The sequence below is a fragment of the Aotus nancymaae genome, unplaced genomic scaffold (genome assembly GCF_030222135.1).
Source record: "Aotus nancymaae isolate 86718 unplaced genomic scaffold, 86718_ANA_hifiasm-v0.15.2.pri h1tg000065l, whole genome shotgun sequence".
NCBI classification, from domain to species: Eukaryota; Metazoa; Chordata; class Mammalia; order Primates; family Aotidae; genus Aotus; species Aotus nancymaae.
Genome location: NW_026988480.1, coordinates 5,033,977 through 5,060,013, shown reverse-complemented (window position 1 = coordinate 5,060,013; position 26,037 = coordinate 5,033,977). Strand labels below are relative to the sequence as shown.

Sequence of the window (26,037 nt, the reverse complement as noted above, 5' to 3'; positions counted from 1 at the left end):
AACTTCAATGTTACAGGTACCTTGTTTGAGATGTTATGGGTATGCAAGTGGATTTCTCTATTATGTGTAGTGTTAAGTTTGAGTTTTAAAATATCCACCTGAAATGATTTACTTGTACATTAAGATAATTTCACTGCTGAGAAGGCACGATAAAGCCTTCTTTGTGACACCATATGGCCTTGCTGAGGAAAAAACTTACTGTTATAACTCTGTGTTTATCGCTCTTTAAAAAATGAAAAAAAAAAAGAACTTTGAAAATAATGGAAACACAATTGTTCCTGGTCTCCTCCTCTATATTTTGTCTTCTTAATACGAATTTTAAAAAAGTCAAGACCTGGGGCATATCTGTGTAGACTCTTCTTTGGAGGCAGTTTCTGTGTTTTGTAAAGCTGTAGGTTTTATTTTCATTGCATTTCATTTTGTTGCACAGCCCCTGGCCATGCATGAAGGTCTTCTGAAATCAGTAAGAGGACAGAAGAAAATGATTCTAAATTTAGATTTTTTAACTTAAGTGATGAAGTGTGAAACACCATTTATATTTGAGGAAGCTACCTAGGAAGTGGCTGATGTCGATGGCCAAAATCAGGAGAGGGCCTGTAAAAGCCTCTGTCAGTTTTGACTGTGTATGCCTCTCCCATGGCTGCCCAATAAACAGCGGTAGTAGTTTGAGAGCAGATGGTACAGTAGTATAGACAGGAAGTCTCTCCTCTCCATGTGAACCGTGCACTCCTATGAGAGGGTAGAAACAATGCAATACACCTGTAACGTCAAGACAGACAGCCACAGCCAGCCAGCCAGCTCCAACTCCAGCTCTGGGCTTCTTGCAGCAACAAACGTAAACACAGAAGTCGGTCTCCAACTCCACTTTCTCTGTTTTTAAAACAACCTTTCGAATACAGTATCTGCCATCTTTTCTTATACCTCAGTTTGAGACAGGTGGCTCCGCTGTGGCATTTAAAATGTTCCGTTTCTTTTCCCTCTGTATCACATACCTCTTTACAAAGAAAACATTCAAACAGCATAGTTTTAAACTGTATTTTAAAAGGTTTCCTTAGTTCCCTTTGACCCTTCCTCTTTTGCATATCAGTTCCTGGCCGTAAAAATAAATAAATAAATAAATAAAATGCCAGGACAGAATCGCACATCTGGGCTGATTCGCCCTCAAAAAGAAGGTTCACAGTGGAACGAACCGCAGGAGGAGTTTTCTGTGGCTCAGTTAAATGTCGGGGGAGGGCGGTGTGAAAGCCAAATTGGATTCCTGCTTTCCTGTTTAAATCTTGTTTTTCATTGTTATTTGTACCAGCAACAGTCTGTGGAATAATCATGAAAATGTGTAGATTGGCAGCTAATTTTTGAAAAATGAAAAGAATCAGAAATGAAATAAGGTGCTCAGAAGTTTTTATGCTCTCTCAACCTATTTTGTCAAATTGTTACGAAAACCTGTAAGGTCTCTTTGACTAGATACAAAGACTTTGCATATTGCCTTAGCTTTCTCTTAAAGCATTTCCTTTTTTTAAAATACAGTGTAATTCACAGCGATAGGATAGATTTGCAAAAGCAAAATCTACCAGTCTGAAGATGAAAGGACTTGTCTCTTAGCAGGAATAATGGGTTTTATTAAAGAAGTCTCTGACCTAAGGCATTTTAAATAAATTAGAGGCTTGGTCCATGTCCCCCCATGTATCTACTCCCTTCAATATAAGCATCGTTGAGTATTTAAGGAAATAACCCAAAATGTAACTCTCGTGTAGCTTCACTTGTCAGGGAGGAAAAAGTAAATAGCATACATTTGGTCAAATAACCAGAACTTTACTGTGCTATAGAAGTTTAATGATGAAGTTTGCCTTTATTGCAGAGTATTACAAAGATCATGTTTGGTTTGTGGCAATATATAAGTAGCATCCATCCTCATCTGTCATACATTTGGAGTGCGTGACCCCTGCACTTGGCTGTGACATTCTGATGGGCAAGACTGCTAGGGAGAAAGAAGCATCACCGTCAGACTGAACGGGTTCGAGTCTCAGCTCTGTTGTTGATTAGCTATATGACCTGGGGAAAGCTATTTCTCTTAGCCTTGGTTCTCTTATCTATAAAATGGAGATGGTAATGCAGATGCCTTGGGTTTAATTGGGAGAGTTAAAGACACATTTACATATTTAGCAAATAGGTGGTGAATTTCAGCTCTACGTTGGACGCTATGCCAGGTGTTCAAATAAGCAAGTGGACAAGACAGACAATGCCCACGGTCTTACGAGGTTTAACCATTTGCCTCTTAAAAGAAACTTAGTAGGTTGCTTGGATAAAGCCAGTGGGTACCAGTATCCTTTGCTTTGCAACCTTTTCCTGGCATACTCAAAGTATTAATAAATGTTACAAAATATCACTGGACAAAGAATCCTCCATGGAGTACCAGTGGAGAAGGAAGGCATTTGCTTAAAAACAAATTAACAGAAAGACACTGTTAGACAGCTGTTTAAGTCTCAGAGAACTACAATTATTTTAAAGCTTGTAGAAGTACTGTGGGCTACCAACAGGCTAATTTTGAGTCACCCTCAGTACTTTGTACGATAACTTTGGGATGCTGTGTACTTAGTGGTTTTTTTAACAGCCGTAAATTTGGGCTGTTAGGAAAGCAGTACAGTTGTGATTCTTGACAGGCATCTGCATTTTCATTTTTACCTCATTTGTCTAGACTCGGCTTGTCAGAATTATGGAAGAGACTCCTTGTGTCACTGTGAAGAGAGGTATTCACTGTCAGAAAGCAGAGAGGAGCTGGAGGCAGCTCAGAGGCCTGAGATCACCCTCCACAGGGGCCCCAGCAGGCTCGACAGAGCTCTGACCAGATTCTCCTCTGGGGTGCTGCAGTTAGAATGAGTTCACTTCCCAGCCAGGCTTGCCAAGGCTCCTCACCTGGAAGCAGCAACTGCCCAGGGCTGTTGGATGTTTCTCCCCAGGACACAGCCAGGTCCCAGTCCCGCCTCAGTGTGGTAGGAGGAAAGGTAGGGTCCAGGAAGCTGTTTCAGGACAGGCCTGAGGTCCCCCAGGGACACCTCGCAGGGTCAGCGGGGGCTGTAAGTCAGCACCGCCCACGCGGCCTGGAAGAGGCCCCTGTGCTGTTGGCTTGCCTGGCTCCTAGTCTGGCTTCTGCTCCTCCTTTGTAAAGTTATGGGTGTGCTATCAGTTTCCAACTGAAACTAGGAAAGTAAGTCCTGTTTGGTCAGAAAGAGGGAGAGAAAGGAGAAGGACAGAGAGAGACTGAGAGAGAGACAGTCTCTCTCAGACAAAGGGAGACAGAGGGAGGGAGGGAGGGAGAGAAAGAGAAAGAGATGGGAGGTGGGTGTAGTAGGAGGGAGAGATGCAGAAGACAGAGGAAAGACAGAGATTTGGACCTCCCAAGTCAGTGGGCAATCCGGAGTGGGAGCGGGGGGTGGTGGCTTGTGACTGCAGAATCTGCTCCCCGCTCCTTGAGGCGCAGCCATGGACAGCTTCTGTCACGTTGGTCCTACACTTATCTCTGCATCTATTTCCCCTTGTGCATGATTCAGAACTGCGTGCTCCTAGAAAACAATAATAGCATTCATGTTCATAAGAACTGTGCAGGTGAAAGGTAGTTTGCTGATATTGTTGTATTTTCTACTATTGATTCTTTTAGCTCTTGCCTGAAATTGTTTGGATTTCCCAGGCAAAGTAGAAAACTGTGGTCTGTTTCTGTGAAATAATTATTCCTTCTGGCATCTCCCTTTACAGACCTACTGATTTGAGTTTTTCATTTAGGTGAAAGTTTGTGAAACCACGCCATTAGTTTGCTTTTGTGATTAACTCCTTTTACTGAATGTAAGCACTTTTAAGCTGAGGCCATATCAATCTTAAATTCCATGTTTTACTTTACACTGTGTTTCTTCCGTGTGGGAGAAGAAGGGCTGCGTTAAGTGCTTGTAAATTACACAGCCAAAGTGCTGCACGTGCTGACAAGGGAGCATGGTGGGACTTCAGTGCCCTTCGGAACACTTCAGGCTTCCCTTTGTAAGCTGTCTTGGAAGAGGCCACGTTTTCTTTCCCTCAAACACTTTCCCATTGCTTGATTATTCCTTTAGCCTTTCTCTGGAAGCAAAGCCACTTTTACGGAAAAAGTCACTGCTTTTTCATCTTAAGAGATGCAAGTTTGGAGTCTGGGAAAGTTTTCGGGAGCTCATCAGCTCATCCCTTATGATGTCAGATGAGTCAGGCCACAGAATTCATAGGGCCCAGTGCGGACTGAAAACTTGAGGCCCCTTATTCAGAAATCATTCAGAATTTTGGTGAACATCACCCCAAGCAAAGAGACCCCCTAAGCACCAGCCCCCAAGCAACTGTACTGACAAGCCCATGAAGCCCCTTGCCATCAGAAGCAGTGTGGTTGAGATTGTGTATGAACTTGGAAGTGAGGTGGATTATGAAACACAGGTCTCCATGCTGGGGCAGGAGGTGGGGATAGGGCATCTAGTGGAAATGCCCACCCAGCAGGCCCATGTGCGGAAACACAGAGCTCTCTGGCTCTGCAGACTTGGCTGCTGACACTGAACTTGCTCCAGGAAGGTGCTCACTGTGGTGTGATCTGCTGCCCACCCTCAGCTCCCTCCAGGAGACTGGTGCCTGTACTATTTGCAAATGACTACAAAAGGAAGGAGGTTCCTACAGAGCAGAGCTTGATCTGGGGACCAGCCGAGGGCAGTTTGTCAGGATTCCTGCTTGAAACTGTTCTCACATCTCAGCCCCTGAAAGGATCAGTGTGTCCAGAGGACTCAGCATCGATCACCTCTGTCTCCATGCAGGAAACCCAGGGGTTCAGGCCACATTCTACTACTAGAAGGGCATTTGCCCATGGTGCTTAGATGGAAGAGCCTTGACTGTGCCTTAGGAAATATATTTTTTTTAATTTTAATTGAAAATAACGAGTATGCAACAATAGGGCATTGGTTGTATAAATGAGTTGAGTAGTGTGTAGCCAATAAAATGCTGCTGCTGATGTATATTTGTTAAATAAAAAGATATATATAGTATTAAGTTAAAAAATATTTTAAAGCAGTGTATTTGTAATCTGTTTAGTGTCCTCTTTTTATAAAGTACAGATAAATACATATACAGAAAAGAAATTAGTAGTCCTAAGTGGTAGAAATTATGAGCATTTTCTTGCCTTTAAAAGAGGTTGTAAAAAATGATATCATTTATGTAGCAAAAAGTTTAAAGTCACCATTCTAAAAATTTCCTGTTGGTATAGTTGCTGTGACAAGATTTAACTTCTGCATGCTTCACCAATCAATATAGAGGCATTTAAGACCTGGCGTGTGATAGGCCACATTAAAATACCATACATGTCTTCAGAAAACTAAAGCACTAAGTTCTAACTTCTTCTACTAGTGCGGCATGGTGATTAGAAAGATTTTTCTCATTTGAGTCTATCTTGTTTCTTTATCATTGTTTTGACAGTTTCAGAAGCATCATGGCTTTTCCCTTTTTTAACAGTAAAGGTATTTGAGACTCTCGATGTATTGCTTTTTTGGTAGTGCTTGTGCTGGTCACATGCTTGTGTCTGGGCTAGTGTGTCTGGCTTCCGTGTGCTGGAGGATGCTTACTCTCGTTTCTGAAACACATTTTCTGTACGGTGGCCGCTGGCTGTGCTCCTAAGCCACACACCCACCTTGAAAATTCGTGCCACTTTTAGAAATAGATAAAAACCCTCCCATCCAGAAAAAGTGACTATCATGTATATCCTCATCATGACTAATACTGATATTCCTGAAATTGAAAATACATATTCCATATGTACCATAAAAGGTATTAAAGATATGTGGAGTGATAGACGTATTATATATAACACTTCTACCCACACAGTTTTCAGCCTAATTGAGAGAGTAAGGTCCCTGAATCATACATCAGTTTTCAGGTCTCTGCTGAAAGCAGGCCTCAGCTCAGATCCGCACATCTGAACCAAAGAGATAGAGGTGGCCAAGAAAAAAAGGGGAACTGGGTAACAACCTGGTTTAAAGTCAACACATAGACTCAGTTTTCTGATTAGCAAAGGAGCTCTTCGGAAAATCATTTACCAGAGCATAAATGAGTAGTTTCCTTGAGGTCACCTTCTGCTGGCCACAGCTTTCTTATCCATGGAGCTGCCAGCTGGCATCCACTTTGGGGCACCTGAGACTGCCGAGTGGTAGGCCAGGACCCCAAGTGTGAAACACACAGCACACCTTTTTGTTTCTACTCCACTGATGCTGGGGTTCTCTCCCTGGTGTCTATGGCTCGTAGTGCACTTTGTGGAACATTCACTGTGACCACCGAAGGACAGCATCTTCCAGTTGTTTTTTTTTTAATTTAAACCAATCTGAGAAGTCAGCCATCTGTCAGCAAAACAGGAAGGCTTGGGCCCTCTCCTGGGCTCATTTTGCTGCCGTAGTGAGCTTCACTTCTCCCCGTGTAAGAGCGCTAGCGAAGGCTGAGGCAAGGGCCCAGAAAGATTGAGGGACAAAGACAGGAGCGCCCGTATTGCCCATCTGCCAGGCTGGAGGTGTATTCATTATTGATGGAGGTAGTGCAGTTGCTGCTCAGATATGCAGCCCTGCCTGGGTAAATGAGACATTCTTCAGCAAATTGCTTCGTTTTTTGATTGCTGATTGTACGCGTGTCACCAAGCTGACTCAAGGTTCATCGATGCATGCTCAGTAAATTAGAAAGAACATAACTATGGATCAGCCAAGAGAATGAATTCTGTGCCTACAATGACCCAGGGCCATTTAATTTTCTGCTTAATTTTGTTGCAGTCAGTTTGCATTTTGGGTTATTATGCAGTAGGAAATTAACAATAAATAACAAATTTGGTCCTCCTGTGCTTGTAATGATATTTTTATAAATCTTTGTAATGCTGTTTTTAAAAGGATCAAGGTCTGTGCCAGTCTGATACTCCGGCAAGTATGTGAGGAAAAAAATGCATTATTCTTGCTAGATAACCTTGTTGTTAAATAGCATAGGAGTTCTTTATATCTCTCTCTCTCTTTCTCATATCTTATTAGTATTTTTGCTTTTAACTAAAATCCCTTCCTCTCTTTCTCAGATAACCTGAGGACAATGGATGCTGATGAGGGTCAAGACATGTCCCAAGTTTCAGGTGAGACCTTAAGAGATACCTGTGTGGGGAGTTCATGAGAAAAGCTTCCCAGGGGCCAGAAGTCAGGATGCTTGGTGTGCTCATGGGGGAGGAATAGGGGCTATTCTGCAAAAGAAAAGACCATGATAGAACTTGCCTGAGTGTTTCATTCACCTGTTACAAATTATCCAACTTTGAGAAGCTGAACAGAAAGTTTTAAGAAGAAATTAGTTTTACTATTAAACCTCAGGAAACAAAAATGGAAAGAGCTAAATACATATTTGTACTGTTGGAAGGAGAAATGGCTGATTGATCTGCCCTAAAACCCAAACACATGCCGATGATGGTACTTAAAAAGAGAGAGAGAGGAAGAGGAAGAAGGAGAGAGAGAGAAGGAGAAAGTAGCTTGAAAAACATAACTGTTGGGCATGGTCATGACTTTTTGTTCATTAAGTGTGGATACAATATTGCTCCCCTTTGCCATATATCTTTTCAAGTCATATTGGACATAGCTTTTCTCATCCAGGAGACTCAGGAAGTGGAGAAGTCTGTAGTGGGAAAAACCTAAGGGTGGGTCACAGACTGACCATTTGGCAGTACTGAGAATGGATCGCCAGCCATTCCAGCAAAACTGCACAGTTCCCCAGTGCATGGACAGAGGAAGATAGCTTTCTGTCTGGCCCTGTATCCAGAGGCATCAGCCCCAGTAGCAGCTTCCATGGACTTTGGGGTTTTTGGTATTTCATATTTTCGTGCCTCATGGGGTCACAGCCAGCCGCAGAGGCTGCCCTCTATTCAAGAAAAGTCTCTCAGTGGCATCTCGCCTTGGCTGAGTGCCCTCGTGTTTTGAAGTTTCTATGGGATTCCACATGTCAGTGCTCCTGATGAAGATCAGGACCAGTGTGTGGCTGCTCCCCTGCTTGCTGGCCTCCCTGGAGAAGGTGAAGGAGAGAATCTTCTGAGTTCCATGGAAATGAAGATAGATCTACCAATCACAGACCTCCCTCTCCATTGCTCCTTCAGCCACTCTATTCATGTTTTAGGTTTTGGACTTTTAACTCTCCCAGATGCGAAGAACAAACAAAGGCTAGATTATTTTTCTCTTAGAGTTAGGGTTCATATTTATTACAATATAATTTTCATATTCTTTATGTAATTCTCATATTCTGTATCTTAAGTGTAACTCACATATGAGAATTATGTAATTCTCTTTGTATATCATTGAATATTTTCACTTAATTTTTAAATTTTTTAAATCGACATAAAATAATTGTGTACCTGGAAAATAATTGGGCACTTAGTGATGTTGAGATACATACAATGTATAGTAATCGGATCAGGTAAATCAGCATATACATCGTCTCAAACATGTATCTTTGTGTTGGGGACATTCAACATCTTCCTTCTAGCTGTTTGAAACTATATATTATTGTTAACTACAGTCATCCTGCAACGGTGTAGAACTCTAGAACTTATTCCTCCTATCTAGCTGTAATTTTATCTCCTTTAACAAATCTCTCCCTATCTTCCCCTCCTCCCACCCTTCCCAGCCTCTAGTAGCCTCTGTCCTACTTTTTACTTTGATGACAGCAGCATTTGTTAGCTTCCACATATGAGTGAGAACATGTGGCTTTTGAACTTTTAGAATGTGGTGTTCAGGCACTTCGTGGTACAGTTGGTAGAAGTGGAAATGTGTCCAAAAGTTTGTGATTATCTGTATAAACTAAAATTGTATAAATCCAACAATCTATCAACTTTGCATTGAAGAACTTACCTTAGAGGTATAGTCTCACAAGTGCACAGAACATTTAAGCATTTGTTCATTGCAGCAGTTATCAATATTTTAAAACTATGGTACATACGTGTACTACCACATACAGCTCTTAAAAATAAGGAGGATGTGAATGAACTAGTATGAAAGGAAGTCCAAAATACACGTGAAAGTGACAAAAGCATGGTTCTTGATGGTATGCAAAGTGTGATCCCATTCTTTAAAAAGGAAATAAATTACATACACATACACATTTTCCATATGCTTGCACATATGCTTAGGACAATTCTGGACTTCCTCTTGGAAGATTGGTGGTAGAAGGAAGTGGGTGAGTTAGGGAAGAGGAGGAGGAGAAGGAAAACTTTGCTTTTCATCTTCTACCTTTTAGCATTATTTGAATTTATTTTCCTTAAGCACATACTTTGTTTTTTAAACAAAAAAGCACAACGACAAAAAACTAGTTAAATGGGGGAGCAAAAAGCAGTTTAACTCTCTGTTGGCTTCGCCAACCTCTCATGCAGCCTAGGAGAGCTGGTCTAGGAAACATTGGTGCATGAGGACTATGATCCTCACTCATGCAAGAGGGTCTCATTCACTGGGTTTTCTGACTGTGACTAGAAGTGATAGAGTCAGAAAACCCAAAGATATTACAAATTTCCAGAGGCAAAAAGATGCTTTCATCGTTTCTGCTCTTCTGCTTTTCCCTGTCACTTTCACTTTGGGTAGCTTCTAATTGGTATTTTGCATGGCGCATTTGAAGAAAATGAAACCCCTTTGGCCAATGCAGGGCTCTACACTCTGATATTCTAGAGTCAAAGCTGAATGCTGACGCCTAGGGATTCATCTCTAGAATGTTTCTATAAGGAATAGCCACTCAATATTCTGATCTCAGGTCTTAGTAACAAAACTAACAAAAGCCTGATTTTCCTCTGGTGGTTTTCTGGTCCCTACTACTATACAAAATAAGTGATTTGTTCTGCACTCTGACTGTTTAAAGGATAGAGTAGCTGGGGGTGGGGATAAGAATGGGGGCCTTATTACACAAGACTTCCTGAAAAAGGAGACTCTTTTTTTGTTGGAAATGATTTGGTCTGAAATTTAGTTTGTATACACTTACCAAAGGAATTCCTATTTCTAAAACACTCATGGTACTTTTGATTTCTGTTAGCCTTTGAGTACTCTACATAGTGATGAGAGCACTCAAAGAGTCATGTCACTTTTAGAAAGAATTAAAGGATACTTTTTCTACTTCTTGGAGTTTCGTCTCTGCTTCTCCAGTTAAAACCAGTATTTGTTTTTCATTTCTAAAATCGGAATAAGGATGTACATTTAACCAAATAGGAGTTGACATTCTTGATAAGAAATCTCAGGAATATGTTACTGAATCATCCTCTTTTCCCATAAAGTATTTAAGTATCAGCAATTTCATAGGATTCAACCTAATATATGTGAAATGCTTGATAAACAGATAAAGACTTAATATCTGTTTTTTGTTGTTGTTGTTTTTCTTTTTAAGCGCTGAGTTCTTTGTTCCTTGAGATTTATCCTAAATGTGGGCTGTGTCCTGGCTTACTGTGTCTTGCAGATGTGTAGTAGTAGACACTCCATAAGTGTTTAGTGACTTGAATCCACAGGGTATTGAGAAAATGCTATTGATAGACTTGGAGGAGAGCATATCTAAAGCAGGGTACCCTTTAGGGCACAGCTCATAATTTTTGGGTAAAGCATATTTTTCCTTTCTTTGTGTTTTTGGCCATCTTTCCAAAATATGTGTTATAACTCTGCATTATTTTTTGGTTTGGTTTCTAAAGAAAGAGTCAGCCAGTGGGAAAGTGAAGTATATGGGAGCTGAGAGACTTGCATCAGCATCCCATCTCTGCCTCCCACGATGGGAACTGAGACAGTTATCTTTGCCTCCTGGACCACTGTAGTATTATCTATAACAGGAGGGACTTGAGCCAGTTGATCTCTAAGGTTCCTCTGGCACCTCTGACCCTAAATACATATTGGATTTTTACTTAATGCTATTTGTAGTTTTGTTGGGATATGGAAACCAGAAGTACACCCTTAGATATATATAATCTGCTTAGGTAAAGAATGTTTGTATATATTACAGTGTTAATGGCAATATTTGATCTAGTTAAGCATAGTAAATCACATTGATTGAATGCTTTGTATTTACCAAACTTACACGAAGTTCTCATTTCAAACTCACAAAGTCCCACAGAAGAAAACACAGTTATCATCTCCAACTTGCAGGGAACTGAGACCCAGAGAATTTAAGTAACTGACCACAAGTCCAGTAGGGAGTCAGAGATGACTCTGGGGTGTGATCCCTACTTGGACCCTAGAGTTCAAGCTCCTCCACTACTTATAGAGTTGAGATTCTATGTTTTGAGCTTATATTTACCCAGGGAATTGTGCCCCCTTGGGCAATTGTATATAATAAATCCGAATGCATTTGGGTGGGGGGGATCACAGAACTTTGTGGAGTGAATTATAATTTACTTGATAAATTATTTGCTTACAGTTTATAAGCTAATTGTGCAATATCTCACTCAGTTTTCCCAAAACACTTCTCATAGGTAATGCTTTATTTGAAACATAGGCCATAGGTAAGTTAAACATAAATTTTTATTTTTGTAATTTAGCCAGAAGGTTATTTCATTTTTCTAAATAAGTGAATTGTATGGCATCTTCTAAATTATTCTGTTTAAACACTTGATGTCTTGCTATCTCCGTCTCTGTGTGTTTGCTGGGAGCTTGGTGAAATACATGCCTTATGTTTCTGTGTGCACATAGTTTACCAAATAATGCCATAAGCTTACTTAGCATATTAGAGTCCATGCACATTATTTTTATTTTATCTTTACCGCAACCATGTGAGATAGACCAAAATCATGTTTTTCAGTCTCCTTTTTCCACTTGAGGAAATGAGTCTTAAAAAGGTGACCAGTCTCATGTTCCCATTGGTCTTACAACTAATTGGTGAAGGCAAAAAGCCAAAATTATGTCCTGGGTCAACTAACGTGTAGTCACTGTGTGTTAGTATTTGAGATGTGTTGGCTTGATTTAATCACTTATTTTTTAGTGTTTTTTAACCTTTGCATAATTTTACATTCTAAATGGTTAACCAGACAAATTCATTTAAAGTCAATGCATAAAAATACTGTGCCTGTTATGACAGGTTTCATGAAGTGATAACTTTTCATCATGGAGATCCTCAGCTGTCACAGACGATGAGGGGCCCTGGGTACAGAGGCTCACATGAGGGATGAAAGTCTCAGCAGCCTGGACTCACACTTTGGGGCTTTTAGGCAAATCAGACAACCTCTTAAGAACTATCACGGAGTTGAGGCAAGGCGAGCTTGAATTAACGCAGCGCCCTTGGTGAGCATGTGAATATATCTCACTTCACGCCCATCCAGTTCTGACTCTTTACTAGATGCCCCTATATGTACCAAGGCTGATTGTTTATTCTCCCTTCTCCCCATGTGGTTTCTTCTGCATAGAGAGTTTCTATTGATCAGGCTGACCCATGGTATTTTGGAATTGCGATCCCTACTGTTTCATTATTCCTTTTCCTCCCCCATGTTGAAAAAAATAAATGTCCTGAGATGCAAGATCAGGGACAGCGGAGCACTGACATTTAGTTCAGTGCAGGAACTGAAGGCAGATGTAATTCTTAAGAAGCACACCTGTTATTATGAACCATCCTCAACAAATTGTAGGGGATCCTCTTCTCTCATAGACACAGCATTTAATTCTTTTGGAAAAAGTAGGAGTTATTTGGATGTATTTTAGCGTGCACTGAGCAGAAAGGATGGTGTTCCTTCACTGAGTAACTCCTGATTCTTTATGATCCTCTTTTGGTTCCAGGGCGCCATGCACCTAAGGGCGTCTCAGAGCATCTTTCAGTGCTCCAGCGTGATCACAAGGAAAAGCCATAGGAGGAAAAGAGTCAATAAAGTTTAGTTTCCCAACCTCCCACCCCCACCCATAACGATGACAGCTAGTTAATCATGAAACACGTGCACACCGGACACGCTCTGTACACATTTACTCATTGGGATAGCATGTCAGGCCTGGAGGCTCCATGGTCATTTCTATGAAGGTACTTTAGCAGGTCTTCAAGAAGGGAAATGCCGTAGGTTCCTGCCTCCCCAAATTGCAAGGTCCCCACTTTACACAGAAGACCTGTTGTGTATATATTAAAGTTCTGTGTAAGATTATTTTGTTATTCTTACCCCCTGCCCCCCGCCCCACAGAAAAAAGCTTCCTCTTCCTGAAGTCCTGGAAGTTTGAACATCATTGCTCTAGGAAGACATCTTACACAAAAATAAGAGTTGTCAGGTGGTTCATTTACCTCCTGTGTTCTCCTATGTGGAGTTTTTCCCCATTTATGAAAGAGGTGAAAACACTAAGATATTTAGCAATTGTCACTTTAAAATTTTTCTATTTATAGCATGAAAATAGTAATGACTTAATGTACATTTCCAAGGCTTTAACATAACATGAGGACATTCAATCAATGTCTCTCTTGCGTTTGTTTTTCCTTGGGAAATTCTTATAATCCTGCTCCATCTTTAACTATTCATTTTGTATTGGCTATCCAAATATACCGAATAATGCTCTTTCTGAAAATATGCCAATTGTGGTAATTACAGTTAAGCTGGAATATTAAATTGTGATGTCTGTTTTCTAGAGAGTGAAGTAGTATTCCCCAGAGCATAGGCTTGGTGCCTGTGCAGGTTCTATTTTAAATATTCCAGTAAGGGTTGTTTTATATACTGAGGATGATTTTACTGGTCTTGCCAGTCAACTGAAATGCTGGTGTTACTCTTCTGGGAGGTTTATTCAAACAAGCAAGAACATTGCACACAGTACCTACTCATATTTTTCAGACATTTTAATACTTGGTTTATCATTTGCACACACTCTTAAAAATCTAGCTTTGTCTCTGTGTTCATGTCATTTTGCCTGTTGCTAGCTCAGTCAGCAGACACACACTGCCAGGCTGTTGCCATTTCATTAGACTTCTTCAGGACCTTCATCTAAAACAGTCTTCCACACCTAGCTATACAGCATTAGTTCACATCATCTGTTTCTTGCATGTGGGTTGTGTCTCACCTCAAGTTTAAGTTAGATTGGAATGGCAGAAGCTATAGGAGTTGCAGCTTCAATGGAAAAAAAAAAAAAAGCATTTTCTACTAGTCATGGCTTCCCAAGGAAGGTTGGATTCCTCAGAGTAGGAGCGATTCCACATTGCCAGAGCCTCTGGTCCAATTTAATTCTAATCCAGTCAAAATAATATAGGTATTCTGTAAAACCCAATTTCATTTTCTAAATCCTACTTTGTATAGTATAAGCAATTTTTGTATTTATGTGGATTGTGTTTTATTTTCCTATTTCAAAGAAAAGAATTTGTGTTGGCCGACTCCCTTTGCATGCAGAAGGAGTCATTTTTCCAGTGGGCATGGGGTTCCCTTCCATTCTCTGTTCAGTCTTCTGCTCCCCACCAAGTTAAGTCTAACTAAGCAGCTGGTAAGATATTCACTGGCGCTTGAAAAGAAAGTGAGCAGATAGCAGAATGTATGGCTCTAAGCAGCGTACCTACTCTGGTGTCGTCAAACACAAATTGATAGGAAGGTGTGGCGCGACAAGCTCATTGGGGTAGTTGGGGTGGGAGGGTAAATTGGAACAAGCTTACAGGGGAGAAAGTTGACAAAAGATAGGGAGAACCTTAAAACTATACATGCCTTTTGATGCAGTGATAAAACGTCTAGCTATTTATACTGTGGTGATTGTTAGGGATATGAGCAAAGATTGGCTATTAGGATGTTCATTACAGTGTTGCTTAATAATAAAAAAAAGAACACAATATGAGCTCCAAAATAGGAAAAGAATTTAAATAAATCCTAGTGTACCCGTTATGAATCAAACTATGGAAATATGGCCCCTAGCATGGAAATATGTTTCTGAGAATGTCTAAAATCTAATTTATTTTGTAGAAGAAAATATGTCATCTCATATTATTTATAGTATATAGAGGTGATTTTAAGATTGGCAGTGTCTGGGATTACAGGTGATTTTATTTCTTCCCTTTTGCACATCTGGGTTCTCTCATTTGTTTTGTGTGAGGAGCAGTGACTTTTTTTACAAAAAGAAAAAGGTATTTGTATCTCAGCAGAGAAAGCACTGGCTCCACCCAGTACCTGCCACCTCATACCACCCTCTCAAGCCAAGCCAAGGGGAAGCCCAGGCACCTTGACAATGAACGCCCAAGACTCAAGCTCCTTCTTTATCCTCAGGGAAGGAAAGCCCCCCTGTAAGTGATACTCCAGATGAGGGCGATGAGCCCATGCCGATCCCCGAGGACCTCTCCACCACCTCGGGAGGACAGCAAAGCTCCAAGAGTGACAGAGTTGTGGGTAAGTGGGTCACCAGCCACCTCCATGCTTGTGAAACCTTTATCTCTTTGTATTTGGATGCAAGTCATTTTATCCATTGTGTTCCCTCAACTGGCATATTAGAGAAATATGGCACAGAGATCGGCAGGATGGGGGTCCTCTGCTATGTGGGAGGATGGACACTCACAGGCCAGTTTGACCGTGAGAGCCACACACACCCCATAAAATGTCCGAGTGGAGGAGCAGTCTTCCCCAGGGATTCGTCTCTGTTACTGTCCCCTGTCCTCACTGCCCTTTCAGGAATATCGAATGTTATGGATTGTGTTTTGGCAATAGTGTTTCAGTGTTTGGGGTTAGAAGAAGCCACATCTGGCCATTTTGTGTTATCCCTCTAATCCCTAGTTCCTACATTTCAGATTTAACTGAAAATAGAAAGTTTCATAAATGGTAATTTTTAAATGTTAGAAAAAAATCTAAGCACAGATTTACATGCCTTTTCCATAAAATGTATGTATGGAAGCATCATGTGCAAGTCCACTGGCTAACTTACACATGCGACAGTCTGTGTTTGGAACGCTTCACCCACCCGCTTTATTTCAAGAAATCAAAGACTGAGAGAAGTTAATTAACCAAGGTCAAATGACAGAGTCAGAATTGAACCGAATTTCTGACTCAAAGACTAGTCAGAAATTCAGTTATACCATGTTCTCATGAGCTAATGAGTCAACAGTTCCTTGGAATACCTGTTTTCTTCTTTCAAAAGACAAAAAGCCATGATACTGAGAGCCATCTATTAACACAAAAGAGTATCATGAAGGACATACAGGTAAAATGAGGTAGACTGGATCAATGTGGGTCAGCTACATAAGCCCCCATAGCCAAGGAGGGAACATGGGTGTAAAATTCTCAGGCTTATACAAATCACCTCACTGTCTGCCTGTAGGACATCCTAGTGTAATAATGGGAAATTGCGATAACTGAGAATTTTATCGACATGTATAGAAAACATACTTTATATGTTTTTTATGTGTATTAGAAACCAAGTAGACTAGGTATAATGGTTCTTTTTTTTTAACTCAGCAGTACAGTTAATGACACAAACAGATAAAGATAGTGGCTAAAGCCATTTGGTGTAGATGATTCCAGAAAACAGGTACATTTATGAATTATTTTACCCTATAGGAAAATGGCTACGATAAGCAAGAAAGCAGAGGGGAAGAGAAATGAACTTGTGGCTCATCAGCTCTATTCTACCCAAGAAAGATACATATATCATTTCAGGGCTTTCCAACGTTGGGACGCAAATGATTATGTTTGATTTCAACTCAGGTTTTTATTTTTGAGATTATCTTCTATGTATTGCAAGTGATACTGGTTTTACCATACACTGTACCGTTATAAGGGTTCCTTTGAAAACATATTTATATAAGTTAAAAAATCAAATGAAATGAAAACATTAAGTCACTAGTAGTACATAGATATGATAAAAGTTTGCAAAAGTGGCGCAGGAATAGCCATTTGGAGGGTGATGTTACCTGACTTGTTTAGTCCCTGAAGCACCCAGCGCCAAGGGTACTGTTCTCCCTGCTTAACACAGGAGCAAACAGATGCTCACACCCTGCCTGAGAATACAGAGAGGCTCAGGGACTGAGCCAGAATAAATGACCCACTAACCATGTAAATGAGAGTCTGGATGTCAGAGTGAGGACGCCGGGTTGGGTCACTGTGGAGAAAGATATGGGTTCTCCCTGGAATCCCTGCAGCTGCCCTTAGAGGCTATGAGCCATCGTGGCTGGGGGCATCCTTTAGAGAACTGAAAGTCAGGCTGATTCCTGGAGAGTGAAGACTAGCACACATGCCTTCAAAACTGTGTCAGTATCCTGTCCCTTATGGACTTCACATTGTTGGTAGGTTTTCCTGGATGGGCGATCACCCAGCACCTGGTTGGCATTACTGACAAGTTCCCAGAGCTGTGTCTCTTGGTTCAGAGTCCCGCCCTTGGTCCTAGCTGCACCCAGCACAGGCATCACCTTGGAGTCAGGGGCAGGTTTGTAATTGCCCAAAGACTCTGACCCTACCCTTTATCATGTTTGACATGATTTTCAGTCTACTTTTTCTTCAGGATGAAGTTGAGAAAATATGACTTCAAAATTGTGAAATTAAAAAGCCCTGGAAAACCTCTTTGCTTGGCTTGTAAATAGCAGTTGATGCAGCCCTGTGGATGGGTAGGGACAGCCATGTGACCTGGGCACTGAGATGATTTAGGAGAATGGGAGAATGAATGCTTCTCAGTGGAGCTGGAGGATGGGTTACTGCAGCTGGAGGATGGGAGCTGGAGGATAGGAGTGATGGGTTACTGCAAAGAAAGCAAAAAATATGAAGGCCTGCACGACAAACTGGGCACCACACAAAGGACAGGCTTGAGAAGAGGAAGTGAGGGAGGGAGAGGATCTCACAAGACTCAAGCGCCCAGGAGACATGAAGGGAAGAGAGGGCTCTTCACAGAGCTGAGTTAGAGACTACCCTCGATGGTTCTGGAAGGAAACCAGCCGGCTTTCGTATGTGGTGACAGGCTGTTCATTAATTTGTAGTGTATAGCATTAAATAAATCAAGTATGTAGAGAACATTAGGAAGCAATATAAAAAGGTAAGGAAATTCGTGGATAAAGGAAATAAACTGGGTACTATATTTCATCAAATTATTCCATGGGAATAAGTCATCAGAGCAAAGGACTGTAAAGAGTGCACAGCAGGAAATGAGAAGACAGCCCTCCCCGGGGACAGAAGCCATGGGGCCGGCAGGAGGAAGTGGAGTTGCTTAAGTGCAGGGTGAGCATCGGGGTTGGAGAGTGCCGTGTGGGTAAGGCACACCTCGGAAGGGACAGGTCCGGGCCCCCTCCTCCCTGGCCTGGAGCTTCTGGCAAGGCTTTTCTTCTCTGAGCCTCAGTTTCCTCTTTTGAAGGTAGCAGTAGCAACTGAACCCATGTCAGAGTAGCAAAGACACAAAGTAAAAAGGACAGGAAAAGAAGTGCAATTTGTGCAAGACAGAAATTTCAGAGATTTATGAGAAGGGTAAAGGAAACTGCTGGAGCTTCGGTTGGGAAAAGGGAGAGAATAGGTGACCATGTAACACCAAGGATAGAAAAAGGATTTCTTACTTTAAAAAAAAAGGGTCCAAAGAATAAGCACACTGAAAACAGCCAGAAGAGAAAGGAGGAACTCGTTAGAATAGGGCAAGACCAAAGGACAGCCCCACCTGACCAAGTCGAGCCGGCTGTCGCTGTTGAAATTTCAAGGAGAAATGGTGAGAGGCTAAAAGATGAAAAAAATAAAGGTGGAAAGTTATTTGCTAATAATAGATTACAAGGATGTCTTCTTTAGAAAGAGACAAGGAATGCTTTTGGAAAGCCGTGAGCTGTTATGACCACTGGCATCCTTCAGTTTTAGACAAATCTAATCTCAACAAGGATAACAGACCATATTGATAAACAAATTGATGGGAATGGTGGAAATCGGTCCCCTGTGATGAGGGTGTGAGGATATACTGATTGGTGAGTCACTCCCAGAATAAGCAAGTAATGGTTTCACACCTCATTGCTTATTCAATGTGGAAGGAACATTCTAGGTTTGTGTATAAGTTTGGGGAGAAGGAGACAGAGCCAGGAGGGAGAACAGCCCTGCAGCCATGAATTGGCCTAAAAACAAAGGATTTAAAGTGCTGCTTGGTGAATTTAAGTTAGACTTAAAGGAGAGAGATGTAGTCTTGACTATCCTTTTGGCAAGAGGAGATTTAGTCATCAGAATGGTCTATTTAATGAGACTCTAGCTTGTTCTTCTGAAGTGGTCTTTTTAAAAACTAGAGAACTCTCACCTCTCTGAAGTGGTTGTGTCTGAAACTGTTTCAAGCTGAGCATGCACTCAGTGACCTCTTCAGGCAACCCCCAATTTACTCAGTCAGCCATGGCACACATACTAGAAAAGTAGAAACATGAATTCAGGCTTATTCTGAAAACTCTTTGAGCAGGGGCTCTTAAAAGTGTTTCATTTAGGAATTATGTCAGAGTTGGAGTCTGGAGAGCAGATAAGTGTTTTGGATGAGAAAAGTAACAGCTTAGTTATTTTCTTATTCAGTAATACCTCCATTTTTTCCCTCCTTCTCTATACATCCCTTTTTGCCAGTTACTGACTTCTCTCTTGTACACATTTCCATGTCCTAAATTAACCATGGTTCCTCAACTAGGATTCTGTTGACAAGCACACAGGTCTGGAGGTGTAAGGGCATTCCTCCCCCATGAATTCAGGCAGCAGGGGAGGTATTTGGGTGGGTGGAACAGAGGAACAAAAGACCAGAGGATAGAGAAAAAAGATTCCAGGTTAGAAAATGGGATGGCTGCCCCAGAGAAAGAAGACAGGCTAATTTAGGGCTTAGAGTAAAACTGAAGAAAAAAACGCAGGGCAGAGGCACAGGGATGCTGTAGAACTGAATTGGGACCATGACTGACGTAAGCAGAGATGGGTTGGTTGAATTCGTGCAAGGAGGAAGGATGGAGGCCCCTATGGGCCTGGGACAGGGCCTACTAAATGACTTGCTAATCGGGACAACCTCAGGCAGTAGTTACTCAGGTGGGAGGAAACGTGAGTTTGAATATAGGGAGATAATGTATATTTCTATATGCCCCGGTACGTTCTAGAATGTGCTTCTTTGGCTCTGTACACTGGAGCAGCCAGCTCCTCAAGTTGTAAGGAGATCACTATGATTTCACGAGCGGTTTATTTCAGCTTGAATCTCACAGTGTGGTTCAGAGGCACAGGCTCTAGGCGCCCTGAGAGAAACTGAATCGGTACAATTTAGGTTCTTCACGTTGAATAGTTTGAACAGTATTTGATTTACCCTAGCACAACTGAAAAAAAAACAGTTGAAAAAAAATCTAGATATTTTCCCCCTGGACAACAGAACAAATGATTGAGTGTGTAAAAGCATAAATCTTTTTTTTAAATTCATTCAATCGAAGTGAAAATTTCTTTACTCAGCCTTGAGTTCTAGGACTGCAGTGGGAATTATAAGAGGATTACTATATTTTTAATTGGCTATTCTGTTGCCAGATCTCCCCTTCATTTTACAGTGTCAGGCAGGAGACCAGCACAGTACTAGGGGGTAGACAAATGGTGGTAACAGTCCTCTACAGCCTGGGAGGGAAGGAGCGGTGCTGGGGACAGCTTTCACCATGGAAAGAAAGCAGCTGCTCTGGTCTAATTGGAGATTGGGCAGCAGGCTTTTGAGCACGGATGCGGAGCCTGCTTATCTAATCAGCAGCTAGAGGAAGTTGTTTTTATCTGCGAAATGCATCTCTTCTGAACCGATAAACCCCATTTTAGCTGGGGAGAAATATTATCTAGCAACATCTGAACATTAGCTGCAGCTGAGCTCAAGCATATTCAAATGTGAGAGAAGTCTCAAGCCGAGAACTATTTGCCGAGCTCAAGTGGCTGGAGTATTGGCTTTCAGGTTTTCTTTTTTCTTCTTCTTTAAGGAATAACTGAAAGCATATTGTTTGGATTCTTGTTCACCTTGCTTTTTTAGTTCCTTTCCCCCTTCATAGTTGAATTATTATTCAGTGGTCCATAGAGCAAATTTTGAAAATTCTGTGTTACTCATCTTGCAATTTACTACCTCTATCTTGGAATGGCTTGTGAAGACAGCAGGTAGTGTCAGCACGAACATATCCAAACCAGAAAATGCCAGTTGGAAACCTCCTCTTTTTCAAATTCCCCAAACACGAGATATAGCATCACAAAATAATCTGCCCATCTCTAAGCTTTTCCATGTTCGACAAGAGAGGCTATCATGTAACAGGTTCATTGCTTTGCATTTCAAAGTAAATTTTAATTTACAATCTTCTAGTTTGCCTTTTGGGTAGGTTTTTTATGACTGCTAATTTGTCAAAAAGTTCAGAATGTTTAGGGATCACGATGTCTTCCACAGAACCTCATGACAGCTTTGACTTTAGATTAAAGTAAGTGACTTTTGTGCTATATCAGATATCATCTTGTACTAGGTTTTGGAATAGACCAGTGAGATCAGACAGCAGAAGTTTAATCACTTTCCTTGGAAAACTGAAATTGATGTGTGTGTATTTGTGTATATGTGCATGTGGTAAATGTGTCTTGTGTGTGCAAGTGTCTGTATATATGTGGGGGGTATATGTGGTGTATGATGTATATATATGTGTGTTTGTGTGTGGCATGTGTATGTATCTGTACGTACATGTGTGTTTATGCATGTAGTTGTATGTGGTGTGCATGTATATGTTTGTGTGTGCATGCATGTGTGCGCTGTGTGTATATGTATGTGAGGTGTATATGTTTATGCTGCGTATATGTATATGGGATGTGTATGTGTGTGATGTGTGTATATGAATGGGATGTTTAGTGTATATGTGTGTTGTGTATATGTGTATGGGATGTGTGGTGTGTAGTGTGTATATGTGTATATGATATGTGATGTGTATGTATACTGTGCAGGATGCGTGGTGTGTGGTGTATATGTGTGTATGGGATATGTGGTGTGTATATGTGGTGTGTGTGGGCATGGAATTTGTAGTGTGTGGTGTGTGTGTGTGTGTGGGATGTGTGGTGTATAGTGCATATATGTGTATGGGATATACGGTGTGTATGCGTGGTGTGTGTGCACATGATGTGTATATTTCTGCAGGATGTGTGGGGTGTGGTGTATATATGTGCATTGGATGTGTGGTGAGTATATGTGGTGTATATGGTATGTATGTTTGCATGGGATGTGTGGTGTGTATGTGTGTATGGGATGTGTGGTATGTATATGTATATGAGATGTGGTAGGTATGTGTGTGAGATATGTGGTGTGCATGTGTGGTGTGTATATGTATGGGATGTGTGGTGTGTGGTGTGCAAGTGTGTATGGAGTGTGTGGTGTGTATGTGTGGTGCATTGTGTGTGAGCTGTGGTGTGCATGTGTGGTGTGTATATGTATGGGATGTGTGGTGTGTGGTGTGCAAGTGTGTATGGAGTGTGTGGTGTGTATGTGTGGTGCGTTGTATGTGTGTGAGATATGTGGTGTGCATGTGTGCTGTGTATATGTATGGGATGTGTGGTGTGTGGTGTGCAAGTGTGTATGGAGTGTGTGGTGTGTATGTGTGGTGCGTTGTATGTGTGTGAGATATGTGGTGTGCATGTGTGGCGTGTATATGGATGGGATGTGTGGTGTGTGGTGTGCAAGTGTGTATGGAGTGTGTGGTGTGTATGTGTGGTGCATTGTATGTGTGTGAGATATGTGGTGTGCATGTGTGGCGTGTATATGGATGGGATGTGTGGTGTGTGGTGTGCAAGTGTGTATGGAGTGTGTGGTGTGTATGTGTGGTGCATTGTGTGTGAGATGTGTGCATGTGTGGTGTGTATATGGATGGGGTGTGTGGTGTGTGGTGTGCAAGTGTGTATGGAGTGTGTGGTGTGTATGTGTGGTACGTTGTATGTGTGTGAGATATATGGTGTGCATGTGTGGTGTGTATATGTATGGGATGTGTGGTGTGTGGTGTGCAAGTGTGTATGGAGTGTGTGGTGTGTATGTGTGGTGCGTTGTATGTGTGTGAGATATGTGGTGTGCATGTGTGGTGTGTATGTATGTGGGATGTGTGGTGTATGATATGTGTGTGTGTTGTATGTGTATGGGATGTGTGTATGTGTGTATGTATGGGATGTGTGGTGTGTATGTGTGGTACGTTGTATGTGTAGGGGATGTGTGGTGTATGATGTGTATGTGTGTTGTATGTGTATGGGATACATGGTATGTGTGTGTGTATGGGATGTGGTATGTATGTGTGTTGTATGTGTATGGGATGTGTGTATGTGTGTATGTATGGGATGTGTGGTGTGTATGTGTGGTACGTTGTATGTGTAGGGGATGTGTGGTGTATGATGTGTATGTGTGTTGTATGTGTATGGGATACATGGTATGTGTGTGTGTATGGGATGTGGTATGTATGTGTGTTGTATGTGTATGGGATGTGTGTATGTGTGTATGTATGGGATGTGTGGTGTGTATGTGTGGTACGTTGTATGTGTAGGGGATGCATGGCATGTATGTGTGTATGGGGTGTGTGGTGTGGATGTGTGTATGGGATGTGTGGTGTGTGGTGTGTATGTATGGGATGTGTGGTGTGTGGTGTGTGTATGGGATGTGTGGTGTGTGGTGTGTGTATGGGATGTGTGGTGTGTATGTGTGTTATATGTGTATGGCATGTGTGGTGTGCCTGTGGTGTATGTGTGCACATGCATGTGGCAGCTGAGCCACAGGGTGTTGCTGTGCCCGGGAGTAGGCCATGTGGATAGGCAGGCCCAGCTCTGTCATTTCCTAGCTGTTGGCCCTGGTATGTGGCTCTGCCATTCCTGCACTGTGAGGTGAGGGCATTCCCCCGATCCTGGCTGTCATGTCTGTGAAGCCTGACCCAGAGGAGCACAGCATAGACCGCCGTCTCGGGCAGCCGCGCTGACGTTATCATCTGCATTTTGGCATGCTCCATGTCAGACATCCCTGTTAAGCAGGTGGCTTAGGGAGAAGCCCTGACTCACTGATCCCAACAAAAAGCTTTCAATTCCTTGGTGATTAAAACAAAAGGTGGAGAGGGAGCAGCTTGTGGCCAGTCTGGCAAGGCCCACAGGGTCCCGGAGAGAGCTTGGTTGGCAAAGCCATGTGGTTGCCACAGCTGGAAGCAGTGGAGCAGGAGGATCCCTGTCTAGCCCCGGGGAGACAAAGGGAGGGACAAGTCATTTTGCCACAGACGTGCATGTGCTGTTAGCGGGGTGTGCATGTGGACCTTAGTGACACCTCAGCTGTCTCCTTCTTTAGGAAGGTGTGAAGGTGGCAGGAGTGGGGTGGGCTCCAGCTCAGGCTCAGAGGCACAGGAGGCCCGCACTTGCTGTGCAGCTGAGGAATGAATGGTGCACTGCTGGGAAGGGAAACCTTAAATGCGCTGATCTGGGAATAACCCTTCAGGTGGCCTATCAGATAGCTCATCTTCGGGACAGGCAGCAGCCAGTGGCCAGGAGGCCTTTGGTGCAGAGGAGAGGTGGGCCAGGAGGCACGGCAGGAGGGTAAAAGGGGCAGGGAGGGGTGTCCCAGCAGCCCCGTGGTGTTTGCCCTTTTGAGGCAGCTCCATCCGTTGGTGCAGTGTTCACCTCAGTGGGTAAGTGGGGCCACAGTGATTCCACTGAATGCAGTGGGAACAGCCCAGAATAGGGGTTAGTGTGAGACCCAGGGATGGTGCCTAGCCTTGGAACCATCCGGATGGTGGGGATGTAAGCCGTGGGTGAGTTCCAGCTGTAGGACACCATCAGCTCAGGAGGGACAGCCAGCGAAACAGCAGGACCACAGGGGCTCTGGGGAGTAAATACCTTTAACTGTCTAAGGGAGGAGCGGAGAAGGAGATAGAGAGTAAGTTGTGTGATTTGAGCAAAATTTCTAGAAACAAACGTGGCAGGGAAGCCTGGGACAGCGATTTTAGCGAAGGCGAAAGGAATTGCCGGGGACAGGATGGTGCCCAAGAAAGAGGTGTCTGGGGGGTCAGTGGTGGGTTTCCCACAAGCAGCTCAGTAGGGTTGGGGCAGAAACCAACCTTGTGAGAGGGACCAGGAGCAGCACAGGAGAGGAGGCAGCAGCTGTGGGCTGGCGGTGGCATCAGGAGCTAAGGGAAAAAGACAAGGAGTTGGTTGGGGTCAGGGGTCGAAGGGGACGGTATTTACAGAGTAGTGTTTTTAGGGGAAAGTTTAAATGTGATTGAAGGCCCGTAAGTGGGAGCTAGCGGGGAAGAAAGGATTAAAATCGAACCAGCAGCCCCAGGGTAGGCTGGCATGAGTCACCTATAAGCTGGGCCTGGTCCGTCTCCTCCTGGCGCTCTCCTCCCTTCGCTCAGGGCTCTGTGCAGAGGTCCCGCACAGAGAGGTCTTCCTGGACACATGCTGTAAGATAGTGTTCTTGCCCTGCTTTATAGCAGTAATGTCACCACTCACAGGTGAAGGACTCAGCTCTGATTTGCTCCCTGTGCGATCCCCAGCACCTGGGCATCCCCCAGCCTACAGTAGGTTGGTATCCGATACATGAGTATTGAATGAGTGAATGGAATGTGGCATTGCTCTCTCAAAGATGAGGGCAAATAGAGCATGTAGGACAGTAGAGAGAACTTTCTAAGTGAGAGGAGAGAATTTAAGACTGCATCTGACGGTTCATCATTTTATTTTAGGTCAGTGTTTCTCAGTGGACACAGTGATACCTGGGGTAGAGGGGCACTTCTTCGGGTGAGACTCCCCTTCCCATTGCAGGATTTTTAGCCACCAACATCACAGGTGGTACCATGGTGATTGTGACACCCCAAATGTCTTCCCATTTCCCAGGTGAGGTTGCTGCTGGAAAAGCCATCATATAGCCCAGACTCATTCATCCTCACTTCCTTCAGTACCTCCCACTCAGAAGAGCTTTGAAAATTCAGAGGGACATCCTTGGCAGATTTTTTGGTTTTTTACTATAGCAAGTAATGTTCCAGAATCTGACATGTGAATTTAAAAAAAAAAAAATCTGTAGAGAAATTAGACCAGAAAAGTCTGAAAAATGCAAACGTTGCATTTTCAACCATGTTTGCAGTGGTGACTACGTGTCTTCAAAAGTGCAGATTAACTACGAAAAGTTGCTTATTTTTATTAACAAAAAC

General features: G+C 42.5%; 1 protein-coding gene across 13 annotated transcripts in view; it reads left to right on the top strand.

The window, feature by feature from the left end:
• IKZF1 (IKAROS family zinc finger 1) overlaps positions 1 to 26,037 on the top strand; it is a 99,302-nt gene that overhangs the window by 7,537 nt on the left and 65,728 nt on the right. For 4 of the 13 annotated variants that reach the window (XM_064366679.1, XM_064366678.1, XM_012458762.2 and 1 more), the window contains exons 2-3: positions 7,091 to 7,144; positions 15,206 to 15,325. In XM_064366679.1, the coding sequence (XP_064222749.1) occupies positions 7,105 to 7,144; positions 15,206 to 15,325 (160 nt within the window). In that variant the 5' untranslated portion in view covers positions 7,091 to 7,104. Of the gene's footprint in view, positions 1 to 6,297; positions 6,607 to 7,090; positions 7,145 to 15,205; positions 15,326 to 26,037 lie in introns of those variants that run through there. The other 9 variants (XM_064366682.1, XM_012458810.2, XM_012458785.2 and 6 more) reach the window with 9 other exon arrangements.